We start from the raw sequence: 13,593 nt of genomic DNA on the forward strand, positions 1-13,593 counted from the left end.
TCCATTAGATAACTATTGATATAGCTAGAACAACAAATAATGAGCAACCTTCACTGTCACCTGTAACTTTAAAGCATTACAAACAGTGTTGCAACGTCATACCTACAGTACATTACTATATACACTAGTCTGATATGTAGCTACCACGTGCCGTACCTGCTCCTCATCAAACACGTCGTAATAAGCACCAATGTCCTGGACTTCATTGACAGCATCATCCGTCTGGTCTTCTGTGTAGGAACTCTCCCCTTGGAACAAGCCCAAGTTGATGGTAGCTGCACCGGCATATTCCTGTTGAAGAATTTCCATGTAATACCTAAAACAAAACATTTATAGTTATTTTAGGTATGCCTATAAAATCTTTGGTATACTTTGGATGAATGATTTGGGGTAAATAAAGCTGCAGGCTGCCAGGCTTACGGTTTGTCTTTCTCCAAGGCCAGTACTTGTGACTTTTGTGACGCCAGTTGTGTGTAGTCACTGACATAATATGGCTGATATGCAACTTTAACCTGAAGTAAAGGATTTAGGAAATTATTATCACTTAAGAACAGTAAACTGTACTGCGATTTGAAGAAAAAATTATCTTGTCACACCTTATTTTCAGGGCGGCTCGAGTTGCTGAGATAGAGATCACACCGATCATCACAGTTCAAGTATATCGTGTAGTTGCCGGTGGCAGAAGGGACAAAGAAGCCTGTAAATCGTGTGGTGAAGTAATCCATTTCTCTGGGTAAGACGTAGGGCATGGAGTCGATCCACTGAGACCAGTAGCCAGTTGTGTTCTTGTTGTAGCTCCAAATATTGCTGAGAGAAGAGGGCCACGAGTTGTTCCACACCTCCATTTTCAAGCCTCTTCCGCCTTCACATAAAAAGTAAAAGTGAGGTGTGCAAAAACAGTTAGTCGCTTAATCAAGGAAAGAAAATTAAATGCCAAAGAGATGGCATATTAAATGTTTTTTAGCATAATAATCTATAATAAAAGCAATCAATAGACTAATATCAGCAACAATGTTTGTTGTCAATGTATTTCAGGGCCACACTGCTTTTGTCCCTAAACTAAATACTAAAATTAGTCAAGATGAACAATGGTAAGATAAAAGGCTACAAACAAAGTAAATAATGAACAACATGAACTCATTTCAAATACTGAAAAGTAAAAATGGCCTGCATTTGTATAGCGCTTTTCTAGTGCCTAAGGACCCCAAAGCGCTTCACACTACATTCAGTCATTCACACACAGGCGATGGCAAGCTACATTGTAGCCACAGCTGCCCTGGGGCGCACTGACAGGCTGCCGGACACTAGCGCCACCGGGCGCTGACCACCAGTAGGCAAACATGGGGTTAGCATCTTGCCCAAGGATATTTGGCATGGCAGGATCGAACCACCGACCTTCTGATTAGTGGCTGACCTGCTCTGCCACCTGAGCTACAGCCACCCCACAAAAGTAAAAGAGTGTTACAACATAAAATCCCAGTGGCGAAAGATGAAAACCAGACGGGCCTGAATCAGACAAACACGGAAGAAGCAAAGCAAATAAAAACAGAAAAGGCAGCGAGCTGGTACATCTGCTTTTTGACCTCGTTTTAACACAAAGGACAGGTGAGTCATTTCTTATCATCAGAAGGTTCTCTGGTGAAAGGATTTTTTTTTTGGACAACAGTATCTCCTCAAAGCCCAGATCTGATTTAACTGTCAAGGGTATTTTTTGAAATACATACTTGGTAAATGCAGAAGCTGGTAATCCATTTAAATAAGTTTTGTGCATCTTGAAGCAAATTTTACAGCAAAAGAACAATAAATAACAAGTCGTTAAAGATTAAGATGGTATATGGGTCATAGCAGATCACCCAAATTCCTGACCGACCCCCTCAGACTCAACATGGACTTTGTACAAATAACTTTAATACAATATTTAACCTTCATTCTATGAATATTTAAGTGAAGTACACAGCTGTGGATCAGGATCTGGTCTTCACTGATAGAACTTGGAGACCTTTCATATGCTACAATGTGTTTGTGTCAGCCACCTCTTTGATACGGTGATGTCACCACCAGAGCTTTCAGTTTTGGGACTTTCAAGTTGTATTTATTATTAAATATTTTTATGTTTGGTTATTAGTTGTCTTACTGTGTAGATTTTCATCTTGATGTTATTCCTTGGCCTCAGTTTTGAGTGTTTACTTCCAGCTTCTGTTATTTTAATTTATTCCCTCAGTGTTTCATCCTCCTGTGTCTCTTCTGCTACAGAGAGTTATTTTATGTTTCTGTATTTCCCCATTAAGTTATGGCTTACACTATTTGTTTACTAGTTACTTGTCATCTATGTCTTATATTTGGTTTCTTCTTGTTTAATCACCTGAATTACTTGGATATGTGTGTTTTCACAGCTCTGTCTTCTTTCCCGAATTAGCCCTTTGTGCAAACATAGCATGGATTTGTTATTCTTCTCTCACTTTTTGTAGTTTCTATTGCTTCCTATCCACCAGTAAAGGGTGTGCTTTATATTTAAGCCTGCCTGTACAGTCAGTTTTTAGGTCTGTTTGTGTATGCTGAAATATGACAAAGACAAAACATCCAGGGTACCAATGTGTATTTAAAGAAAAGTTAAAGATGATTCTGTTCCTGATAGAAACAGTGGTAGAAATGGAAAAACATTAAAAGGCATGTGTGTGTTTTTTTCCATTCACATCATCGTGACTTAGAACTTTTCTGTGATGCACGATTAAAGTGATATTTTGTGCTGGAATGATTATCTCATTCCAGCACACAGCACATCAAAGTCAGAGTCTTGATAAAAGGTGACAAGGACAAGATGAAATCTCTAAGACAGCAGATTTGCGACAAATAGATACTTTAAATTCTTCCACTCTTCGAGTTGTCCACAGATTCCCATGTGTTACTTAGATAATTACACGGTATGACAGCGGCAGGATGGATCAAAACAAGTGCCAGTTAAAAGACAAACACATCAGAGGAGACGGCGCGTTCTCACCCGAGTAGACTGCTGCGTTCTTGTTCATCTGGTGTTCTGCAGTCTTGCATGTGATTCTGTCATCGTCCACACTCTGAACTTCACAAGGCAGGCCTGTGGAAAAAGATCAAACGTCAGCGGCTAAAGGTACATTTTAGTTCACATCAACTTTACACACACGCAGAAAAAAACAGCAGAGCTGAAAAAAGCATGTTTTCATGTGGGGGGTTTATTTACCTAATGTGTAGAATTTTGAAACATTTTACAACCACTCGACGGTGGCAGAAAGCACAATTAATACAAAGTATTGTATGTAAGTACATCAATGAGTATCAAGGTACATCACTGACATTTAAGTCCATGTAACAATTTTATCACAGTACACTCACAGTACTACCAGGTCTACCTTTTCCTGTCCTTCATCAATATGATGGCTAAACAGTACTGTAGTTAATCTGATTACATTTTTAAAACTTGTAATTCAACATATAAAGTACTTCACCTATAATCCACCTTTAACTTTAAAAGTCTACCTTTAAAACAAAAACACAATAATATAATCTATTATATAATTCACGTGTGTTGTAGGTTTTCTTTACTTATTTTACTTCTTTTTCAGCCGGTTTAATATATTTTTTATTTCTTCCTGTTGGTCATTTTGTAACTTATTTAAAAATAAATATAAATCAAATTTATTACGATGTATGAATATATTTTTCTGCAAAAATTTTTTTTTCCATCACCACTTAGATTTTATTTCTTTGCTTCTTTCTACCATCATACATTTGTACAATTTTCTAGCTGGTAATGTTTTGTAGCTGACAATTCAATGGCTATTTCTGCATTTAACATCTTTAAAATCATCTATAACTTCAAATATGCAAATATATAAATACTTACAGAATAAATTACTGTTTGGTTTTATATTTTCTAACTGTAAAGCTCATAAAAAACTAATTCGTCTCCACATTACACTCTCCAGTCTGTTACTGATCATTTGTGTGTCACATCACAGCTGACATACATTTCCAATGCACTGCAAACACCTGAATTTAGTGATCTGTATCGTTATCTTTGTGGAGAGGAATGCTTTTAAATGGTGATTCCATCAGTTCAGTTACAGTCTCACATCTATTATTATTGCATATGTACCATAACTGAAAGTCAGCAGCATACTACATGACTCACGAAGCCCTTGGAAAAGCAGCATTTTTGTCATGGTGTGTTGTGTTTCTGTGCTTTGGAAAGCTATTTCCTCTGCTGTCTGACAGGTCAGTGGTTTTTTTTCAAAGCATGCTGACATGCTGGTGTGTTGACAAGGATTATCACCTTTGCGTGACTTGTAGTTTGAACAACACATAGAGATTTGTTTAGTGGAAACGCGTGTATCATTCATCCATTCATACTGAACACTTTGTACTGAAAACAAGTTGGCACGGCTGTTGCTGGTTAGTGTTTGTATGAGTTTCTGTTCCGATGGTGACGATTACCTCCAACGAGAACGCGTGCTGGTTGATCAGTTTCGTCAAAAAAACGACCCTGAACGGTCAACAGAGTTCCCCCCATGATGCTACCCTCTGAAGGAAAGACCCCTGTCACCTCTAAGAAAAAGACAAAAACAAGGAATAAATACTAAATGTAAGAATTGAATCAACATGAACAACAAATATCTGCTCTCCTAAGTACCTGCAAAGGTCTGAAACATGGACAGCTTCCCCAAAGCTGAAACCCTGTAGAGCTTCTTCACTGCCTGACTCCTACAGATTGTAAAGAAAAAAGAATGGCTTCTTCTCAGCGCAATTTTCAGTTTATCATCCGCAACAGCTAAAAATGTTCAGAAGCCACAAATTTTACATTAAACAATTGAAGTGTTTTACCTCCCAAAGTCTGCATCAAGAATGTAACTCAGGTTTTGATGACCTGTTGGATACAAAATATATTACTAAAGGGTTGTTTGGAAAACTTGAAAGTGACATATATTAAGAAGAGCTGTAATTTCAGTGTGAACAAAGCCAGCCTACCAACAAACGTCCCCGTCATTTTGCAGCTCATGTATCCCATTTGTGAAGATTGAGGAACCAGTTGGAGGTTATACCTTAAGATATATTGTGCAAAAAATGAAATAACTTAGTCTTTTCTTTTATAGTGCTCTAAATCTATTCAATGTAGAAAGCACGCAGGTGAACAACTTACCGTTCATCTGAGTTGGGTTTAAGCAGGTCACATGGCATTCCTCCCATGTAGGATCTGCAATAAAAAGATTACAGAGGTGTACAAATAAAGTTTAAGAAAACTGATGGATGAGGGTGGATCTGTTACAGAATATTAACAGATTATCTTCAAATCGTGACCTTTTTTTCATTTTATAAAATTGCTTTTTGCTGCTTTGGTAAGATTAATTGGTTTACAGAAATACAATTTCAGTTATTTTAACATTTTCTACCTCAGAAATCTGGCGTTGATTCCATTTGAGCTCAAGTCTGTGTTGCTTCCATATACATCGGTAAAGATACGTCCATACACGGTCACCAACGTGCCTGCCATGTCATTAGAGTGGCTTTAACAAAAGTTCAAAGTGAACTCAGTAAAATAACTGAATGCAGCACACACGTTACCTGGAGGACCACTGACTGGACTCAGAGATTCAATAGTAGGCGTGCGATACCAAACAGTCTGAAAAGAGTTAAAGTAAAAGTGATAAAAAAAACAATGACCACGACAAATCCATAACACAGATAAATGAATCCTGTGTTGCACACAGACTTACTCTAAAGCTGCAGAACCAACTATTACGGCACATGCTGGGAACACCATCCACGCTGACATGGATTTCATAATAATCATATGGCATGGGTCTGTGAGAGACAAAGTAATGGTTTTAGATGGCAATGACATGCAGGAAGTAGCTTTAAAAAAGAGCCATCATTATAATATTCAGTATATTGAACATCAACAGCCAGACTCCTAACTAAACAAATACTCAGTGTTAAGACTCATATTACTTCTGCAGGGGGTTTGTACAAGTTGTGTTGTGTTATTTTTACATGTAATATAAAAAATGAAAAACTGGAATAAAATTCCACTTTCAAGCTTTATGCAATAATATGCAAATATAGATTCTATACAATTACACATACATACATTATGTATACAGTACAAAGTTTTGGTAAAAATGGGCCAATACGCAAGGACTAATCAATTAACCAGTATTAAACTACAGCTATTATAGCTAAGTTATCTAGAAAGTTAATTAATCTTTTATTCACAAGGACGACTAGGGGCGCTTAGAGGGGAATTTATTTTAGGCAAAGTGTTTTATTTCCTGTCTCCCTTCCCTCACCCCCAACCACTTGCAGCAGATGACTGCGCCTCCCCCGAGCCTGGCTTTGCCGTAGGTTTCTTCCTGTTAAAATGGAGTTTTTTATCCTGCTGTTGCCAAGTGTCACGGATTCAAATATTGGACATGGATACAAGAGGAAAACCAAAATAACAACACTGGTCCGGCCGGGTTGAGTCAAACGATGATTTTAATGAACACACGCGTGGGAGATGGACACCATACGCAGACAGCATCAGATCTCAGAATGGTGGAGCATTGATCAAACTCTTATAGCCTCTAGTGGCCCCCACCTAATCATAAAAGCCTAAGCATTCACATTCTTTCTCTCACACGGCGCCTAAGCTACGACCTTGGCTCCCCGTTTTTCTGCTCCTGCTGAGATCGGGCAGAAAACCTGTCCGGTATGTTCTGTTCTCTTCTAATTAGACAAATAAGGTGATGACTTTCTGCGAACAGTATTTCTTCTAACTCAGCAGTATAATGCATCATAAAACAATATCATTCATTCACAATAAATCAGCAGTCTAATGTAATGCAAATCAGTTTAACAAATGTAATAGTTAGTACCTTCTTCTAATTCAGGAGAATAATGCAAACTAAAACTACATAATAATTCACAATCTTTGATTAGGGGTCTAACATGGCATAAAATAATATTATAATCCCACACAAGTATTTGCTCATAGCTTTCCGTCTGATTGTTGGGGTTTTTCTGTATTATTGTAGGGTCTTTAAGTGACAATATAAAGTGCCTGTGAAATAATTAAGTAACTTGTGAAATAAGTAAATACAGACATGCTGCTAAAGTATGCCTGGACTGTACCTGGTGTAGCACATAATCTGGCTGCTGTGTGTGGAGTCTCTCTCCACATCACAGGGGACTGACAGGGTGTTTGACACCAGGGTCACACGGTTTCCAAACATGTCGTCTACTGGATTCAGCTGGAACTGCCGCTCCTGTGCAAAACCTGGAAGGAAAAAAGGGGGGCAACAAAATCTCAGAAGGTAATTGTTTTTGAGGCTTAGAGTCACATCTTTCAGCATCATCCCACCAGGCCAGCAGGCACAAGGACTCTCAGTCAGGACAGTTACAACTGCATTAACAAATCTTCTTCAGCTGCATCTTTTAGCTACAGAATAGCTTAAAATTGACTTATATCTCAGAATCCATCATAACTTGTTTTACAAAGTAAAATAATGCCCACACTTCTTTTTAAATTTACTTCTAAACATCATTACGGATCTCCTACCATCTCCTTGAATGGTGAGTCGTGTGGCTCCATTGACGCTTCCTATGCGTGGGGACACGGAGGTTATGCGCTGAGCATCTGCAAAATTGAATTAAAACAGCATGAGAAATCTTTTTTCCTCTGTATGAACAGCGAGCTAAAACAACTTATTTAGAATAGAAGTTGACTTAACTTACCGCAGCAGCACCAAAGAGCGAGGAGGAGAGCCGCGGCCTTCCACTTGACCTCCATCCTGAAGAGCTCCCAGGTTACTTTGCTGCCTCACCTGCGCCCCTCTCTCGACCAATTGTGAATCACGTGACACAAAAGTACTATTTAAAACAAAAATATCATTGACATTTATTGACAGCCATAGAATAAATATATGTGGTAAAATGTACAATTATTAAAACAAATATTATTTTTTTTAAAAATTGTATTTTCCATTTTCCAGTGTCACATTTATGTGAACAAAACTCACCTGCTGTGAGAAAATTCTGTTTACCTGTTGACTGGGAAACTGTGAGTTCAGGGACGCGCACTACCTTTTTATAACGTGCTCAGGGTCCCGCCCCTCACCTGAAACTGGGAGGAGACTGGAAGAAGTTTTTGCTGCATTCATCAGATTTTCAAGATGTCTGAATTTAAAAACAAAAGCGAAAGTGACTCAAAAACCGTGATAAATAATGGCACGAAACGTAATTATCGATGAACATGTGGAGGAAGAAGTGGAGCTATAAAAAGCTAAAATATGCAAAGTTATACACGTTTTGCATTTGTTCAGTCCTTCAGTAAATATGGTCTTTGTGTAGCCTTTGACTTTTTCACACCACCGTTTCATGACCGTCGGATTAAATTTGCATTAAAGTGCAATCATTCTCCACTTGCACAATGTGCTCTTGAAGTGGTCTTCGTGTTATTCTGTTATTGTTATTGTCATGTTATTCCACGTTTCATTTATAACACATATCGTACAGTAGTGCTTCGCATTAGCCCTTTCAGTCTTTGAGTGTTTGCAAAACTGTCTGTGATCATAACAATGAGAAATAAAACTCCTTATGATGCTTGCAAACTTATATTAATTGCAGATTTCCTATTCAACTAATTTGTGCCTTGAACCATAAAAAAAAACCAGATCTAAAACTGGCAAACAGTAAATAATAATAATAATAATAATAATAAATAATGTCAAAGTTGGTGGCCCTTTTTCCTTTAGACTACTGTATGTCTATTTAAAAAATCCAAACAATGCATAGAAAGATTGCTTAATTAAATTCACCAAAGTGGGTGTAAAATTCATAAATATGAAATAATTCGAAGGGTGTCCTCATGACTTTACAGATGGAATCACGAATGCCAAACCGCTGTTTACCTTCAGAAGCCTGACATCATAGAAATATTTCAGCATGATAATCATCCAAAGCACACCGTCAAAAATCACATGAGTATTTCAAGAACAAAAAGAAAAAAGTTGTTTTAACTATTTCACCTGACTTGAATCCAACAAAACACCTTCAAGGTATTTAAAAGAAATGTAAAGTAACAAACCCCTTCCAGGAAAGAGATTGTTATCAAAATGTCTTTGAGCAATGACATGATGTTCTTCTTCAACACAGCTACTCTCCATGTACTTATAATACGCAAACCCCCACCTCACCCACTCTGATCACCTTTCTGTTACGGTTGAGCCTGCTTACAAACCATTCCTGAAGCACAGCAGACCAGGATCAGCACAGCCTCGGCACTAAAGACTGCTTTAGGAACACCGAATGGGGTTTGTTCAAGACAGCAGCCTCGCAGGGAGACCAGATAAACATAGAGCACGCAGAGGCAGTGAACAGCTACATTGCTAAGAGGATGTCACTGTAGTGCACGTGGCAACCAGAGACCCTGGTTGGATGAGACTGCTCTCCCTGTGGCCAGGTCTGCGAGAGACACCTCTGCGAGACAGGAAACACCAGATGAACATGGCAGGGAGTACAGGCACTGATGAATTGCAAGGGGTCAATAAAGATGATGCTTCTCTTCCGGACAGGTTTAATAACTTCTTTGCATGCTTCCAGGCATCAAACCGAACATACAGAGGGAAGGTGGGTTCTCCTCCATTATCTGCAGGGCCAGCTGTTATCATAAGAGCAGCAGATACCAGAGGACCCTAGCCAGGGTCAACCCACGGAAAGCTGCAGGTCCAGATAACATCCCAGGACATGTGCTCAGGGACTGCACTGGTGAGCTGGCACATGTCCTAAATGATATTTTGAACATCTCCCTCAGTCACGCCACCGTACCCAGATGCTTCAAAATATCCACCATAGTGCCAATAGCAGAGAAACCAGTTTTATCTTGTCTAAATCACTACTGTTTCGTCGCATTGATGCCAACTGTGATGAAGTGTTTTGAACAGCTTATCAAACCACACATCACAGCCACCCTTCCTGAATCAATTGACCTGCTCCAGTTTGCTTATCATCCTAACCACTCCACAGAGGATGCATTAACCACCACCTTGCACTCAGACATCCCCCATCTGGACCTATGCCATACTCCTATATATTGATTTTAGCTCTGTGTTGAACACCATCATTCCACAGAGACTACTAGAGAAACTCCACTTACTGGGGCTGAACACCACACGTGTCATGGGAGAAACATCTCCAAACCCACCATGCTGAGCGCTGGATCTCCTCAAGGATGTGCTCTCAGGCCACTGTTGTTCATGCTGTTAACACATGACTGTGTATCCAGATATGAGGGGAACCTAGTTATTGAGTTTGAAGATGATATCACAGTGGTGGGACTGATTTGCAGAAATGATGAATCAATGTACAGGAAAGAAGTTGAACGTCTTGTGGGCTGGTGTAGAGTGAATAATCCGGAAGATACGGATCCAGCACGCTCCTCTCAGTATCAGCGACTGCCCAGTGGAGAGAGTAGAAGACATCAGGTTCTTAGGTGTTCAGATCTTGAAACACCTGAGCTGGGACAAGAGCATCTCAGTGATCAGAAAATGGGCCCAGCAGGGACTGGGTGAAACAAGCCTCTGTCCCCTCCAGCATCCTCAGGACGGTACATGTATATCAGCGTGGTATTCCAGCTGCAGTATGTCAGACAAAACAGCACTGCAGAGGATAGTTAGAGCAGCTCAGAAGGCCCTTAGAGTTTCCCTCCCCTCTGTCCAAGACCTTTTCGAGAGCCACAGCAGGAGCAGGGCACTGAAAATTATGAATGACTCCTCACACCCCCTCAATTCTTTGAACTGTTGCCATCAGGCAAACGGTTATAGCTGTTGGAGGCTTCCTCCAACAGCATTTCTCCCACAAGCTGTTAGAATGCTGAACTGTTGATGTGGTTATGTACAGTACTATACCCAGAAGTCTTTAGAATTTGTTTTAATTAGTTATCTTTCTTACTCAGTTCTTTATTTATATAATTATCTTTTTTTTTCTTTTAAAGAGACTATTTTACAGTGATGCATCTGGGATGCATGTGTGTCTGATTGTGCAGAGTAGGGTGTTTCCATGATGTTTGTGTGTGTGTGTGTTCTAATATTTTTAAGACCCTGAACAAACACCCTTTCATTTTGCCTGCACTACGGCGGTATGAACAGCAAATTGAGAATTTAACATTTAACAAGCTAAATGAGGCCTGTAGAGTCTGAGATATAGAGAAACTATATCAAAGTTTATCTAAGCGTTACTCCTTGGGGAAAATTTGCTGGGATGTCCTCTCATAGTAACACTATGACGTATTTTCCACTTGTGACTGACTAATCTTTCTCAGCGTAGAATGATGAGCTTCAAAATGTTTAGAAATATCTTTTACAAACTTCCAAGACTGTTGGAACAAGTGCTTCTTCGAGATCATTGCTGATGTCCTTCCACCATTAACACACACCTGAAAGCTCCAGAGCAGGGAACGGCCAAAACTTCTACTTTTATAGAGGTGCTCACACTTGCTGATGATCAGCTATTCAAGTGCATTTGATTAGCAGCTACTTAGCCTCTTAATTCCTATGGAGGCAGTAATGATGTACTTTTTTTCACACACTCTTTTTGTATTTTGTGTAGCAAGTTATGTTTTGTTATTTATCTGAGATAATATTTATCTAATTTCAAGACGTGTTTAAGACCAGATCATTTTTTATTAACTCCTGATCCGTAAAACCTACTGCCAATCAACATTATTATTTCTGGGGTGTATTTTCTCAACAACTGTAAATAAATAACATTTCAAAGTTTATCATGCAATTATGAGTTTTGGTTTTTTCGATATGGGCGACAGGCTGGGGACCGGTCGAGGGTGTCCACTGCCTTTTGCACTAAGACTTAATCTGTCTGCACTTTTGGGTTTTGATCAACCAGACAGGTAGCAATTACAACAAGAATGACCAAAATAGGCATGACTTTATTTTTCTTCTCCAAAACTGCAGCATAAACTAAAAATCAATATGAAAACACACAATACAAAATAAAATTAGCACTAAAATGAACACAATAAACAACAGTTTGGATTTCACTCGTGGATCAACAGTGAGTAAAAACAAACAAACAAACAAACAAAAAAAAGGGAACTGTGTCATTCACAAGGTTGCATGTTGAGCTAAAAAAGCTCTGATTCTCTGGAGGAGTTCTTTCTTCACACTGTCTGGTACAAGTGCTGCAGAGGAAAGAGATGAAGAGAGATAAGTCAGAACACAAAATAGAAACTTACATACTCACACAACACGATACTTTTATTGTCAGAAGTTGTCATCCTGTCAGCTGTTTCTAATATTTTTTTCTATGTATGTTATAGTGTTGGCCTGGTAGATAAAATATGACTTTTAAGAGGCACCAGCTCCCTCTAAAACTTCCTACGAAGCTCAGAAACATTTCCAGAAATCACCATGCCATGCACGAATAATGGTTAATATCCAATATGCACAAATAATGGAAAATGATCCAGAAACACTGCCATCTTCTCTAGGCTAAAGCTAATTTAAAATGACTGAAGCATCTGCAAGTGTTCTTCAAATGGGCAGTCAATGTCCAAAGACAAACCCTGAAAGACCTTCAGAAAGTCTGAAGAACTACTACTGAAGACCAGTTTAAAACAGTTTAGAGAAAATACAGCGTCTGGCTCCTTGGAAGAAAAATATAAAGGAGTGAGGGGTGGCTCAAGACTGTATATCAGGGAAACCTGAAATTGTAAGAGCTGTAATCAATAAGTAGAGCTGACCTACAACATTAGCAGTTTGTTAGTTAGCATGCACAAAGATGTATTAGGGATAAAGATGATGTGCAGTGCTAAATAAATTGACTTGTTCATCTAAACCAACGATGCAAATGAGTATGCTCATCACTTCTAACAGTCTTCCTCCCCCTGCTGTTGCGTTTGAACATCTGTACTGTACCTCTGCCTTTTGGTGTGACCTCTGTGACCAGGTCCTCCACTGTGACATGCTCCAGGCCCTTTTCTCTGATCACATCTGGCTCAAACGGGAGGTAATGACTTTAGTGACTTTTGTTTTTATAGCACCACGACAGCATCACACAAACATAAGAACAAGTCAAATACCTTTGCAGTGTGCTTTCAGCTGATCCTTCCACCCACACTCCACCAGCTTCGCTCTGAGCAACTCTTTCAACCTGCGGCCACACATTTGATTCACATTATGTGGCTTAATCTGTGCAATTCAAAACCACGCCAAACCATCCAGCATCAAATCACTGCAGCGAAAGACTCGCTTACCGCTCCCGTTCCCCCATCTCTATCAGCTTCTGATTTATTGCAGCCCTCATCTGGGAATCTTTGCTCATGATCCGCCTGAAATTAAACACACACACCGACACAGTCAGCTCGGAAGAAAGAGAGTAATAAAACATATATTATAATGTCTAATTTAGCTCCCTATCAGGTAGCCGCTACCGTTATCGAGAAGGATCAGCTGGGGAACATAAGGTCCCTTTACGAAACGGAACCGTCTAAAAACGTTCAACGCTTAAAAGTTCCGGCTTTGGAGCGGTTAATCTTTCAACGTCAACCTGAATAACCAATGATAGTCTCAC

The 13,593-nt window shown here is 39.3% G+C and overlaps 2 protein-coding genes across 3 annotated transcripts in view; both read right to left on the reverse strand.

Moving 5' to 3' along the window:
- Window positions 1-8,141, reverse strand: part of pkhd1l1.1 (PKHD1 like 1, tandem duplicate 1) — a 49,630-nt gene extending 41,489 nt beyond the window's left edge. For both annotated transcript variants that reach the window (XM_085148017.1, XM_085148016.1), the window contains exons 1-16: window positions 8,028-8,141; window positions 7,744-7,878; window positions 7,568-7,645; window positions 7,141-7,285; window positions 5,745-5,832; window positions 5,593-5,650; window positions 5,421-5,514; window positions 5,171-5,224; window positions 4,999-5,072; window positions 4,855-4,897; window positions 4,664-4,734; window positions 4,468-4,578; window positions 2,999-3,091; window positions 597-862; window positions 421-512; window positions 157-316 (exon numbers count right to left, since the gene is read on the reverse strand). In XM_085148017.1, the coding sequence (XP_085004143.1) occupies window positions 157-316; window positions 421-512; window positions 597-862; window positions 2,999-3,091; window positions 4,468-4,578; window positions 4,664-4,734; window positions 4,855-4,897; window positions 4,999-5,072; window positions 5,171-5,224; window positions 5,421-5,514; window positions 5,593-5,650; window positions 5,745-5,832; window positions 7,141-7,285; window positions 7,568-7,645; window positions 7,744-7,798 (1,482 nt within the window). In that variant the 5' untranslated portion in view covers window positions 7,799-7,878; window positions 8,028-8,141. The remainder of the gene's footprint in view (window positions 1-156; window positions 317-420; window positions 513-596; window positions 863-2,998; window positions 3,092-4,467; window positions 4,579-4,663; window positions 4,735-4,854; window positions 4,898-4,998; window positions 5,073-5,170; window positions 5,225-5,420; window positions 5,515-5,592; window positions 5,651-5,744; window positions 5,833-7,140; window positions 7,286-7,567; window positions 7,646-7,743; window positions 7,879-8,027) is intronic.
- Window positions 8,142-11,930: 3,789 nt separating this feature from the next.
- LOC146492858 (transcription and mRNA export factor ENY2-2) lies at window positions 11,931-13,584 on the reverse strand. Its single transcript, XM_085148021.1, has 5 exons — window positions 13,454-13,584; window positions 13,277-13,351; window positions 13,103-13,173; window positions 12,939-13,013; window positions 11,931-12,202 (listed from the first exon to the last, which is right to left on the reverse strand). The coding sequence occupies exons 2-5, from the start codon at window positions 13,342-13,344 to the stop codon at window positions 12,126-12,128; spliced, it is 291 nt and encodes a 96-aa protein (XP_085004147.1). The 5' UTR covers window positions 13,345-13,351; window positions 13,454-13,584; the 3' UTR covers window positions 11,931-12,125.
- Window positions 13,585-13,593: the final 9 nt, after the last annotated feature.

This window comes from Neolamprologus multifasciatus, chromosome 22 (assembly GCF_963576455.1).
Source record: "Neolamprologus multifasciatus chromosome 22, fNeoMul1.2, whole genome shotgun sequence".
NCBI classification, from domain to species: domain Eukaryota; kingdom Metazoa; phylum Chordata; class Actinopteri; order Cichliformes; family Cichlidae; genus Neolamprologus; species Neolamprologus multifasciatus.

What these genes read in the sequence shown, in the direction of transcription:
- LOC146492858 (XM_085148021.1), bottom strand. Translation starts at nt 13,344, where the DNA reads ATGAGCAAAGATTCCCAGATGAGGGCTGCAATAAATCAGAAGCTGATA. An exon ending in GAGATGGGGGAACGGGAGCG is followed by an intron (nt 13,174 to 13,276) that starts GTAAGCGAGTCT and finishes GTGTGGCCGCAG; the next exon opens with GTTGAAAGAGTTGCTCAGAG. An exon ending in GGTCACACCAAAAGGCAGAG is followed by an intron (nt 12,203 to 12,938) that starts GTACAGTACAGA and finishes TTTCCTCTGCAG; the next exon opens with CACTTGTACCAGACAGTGTG.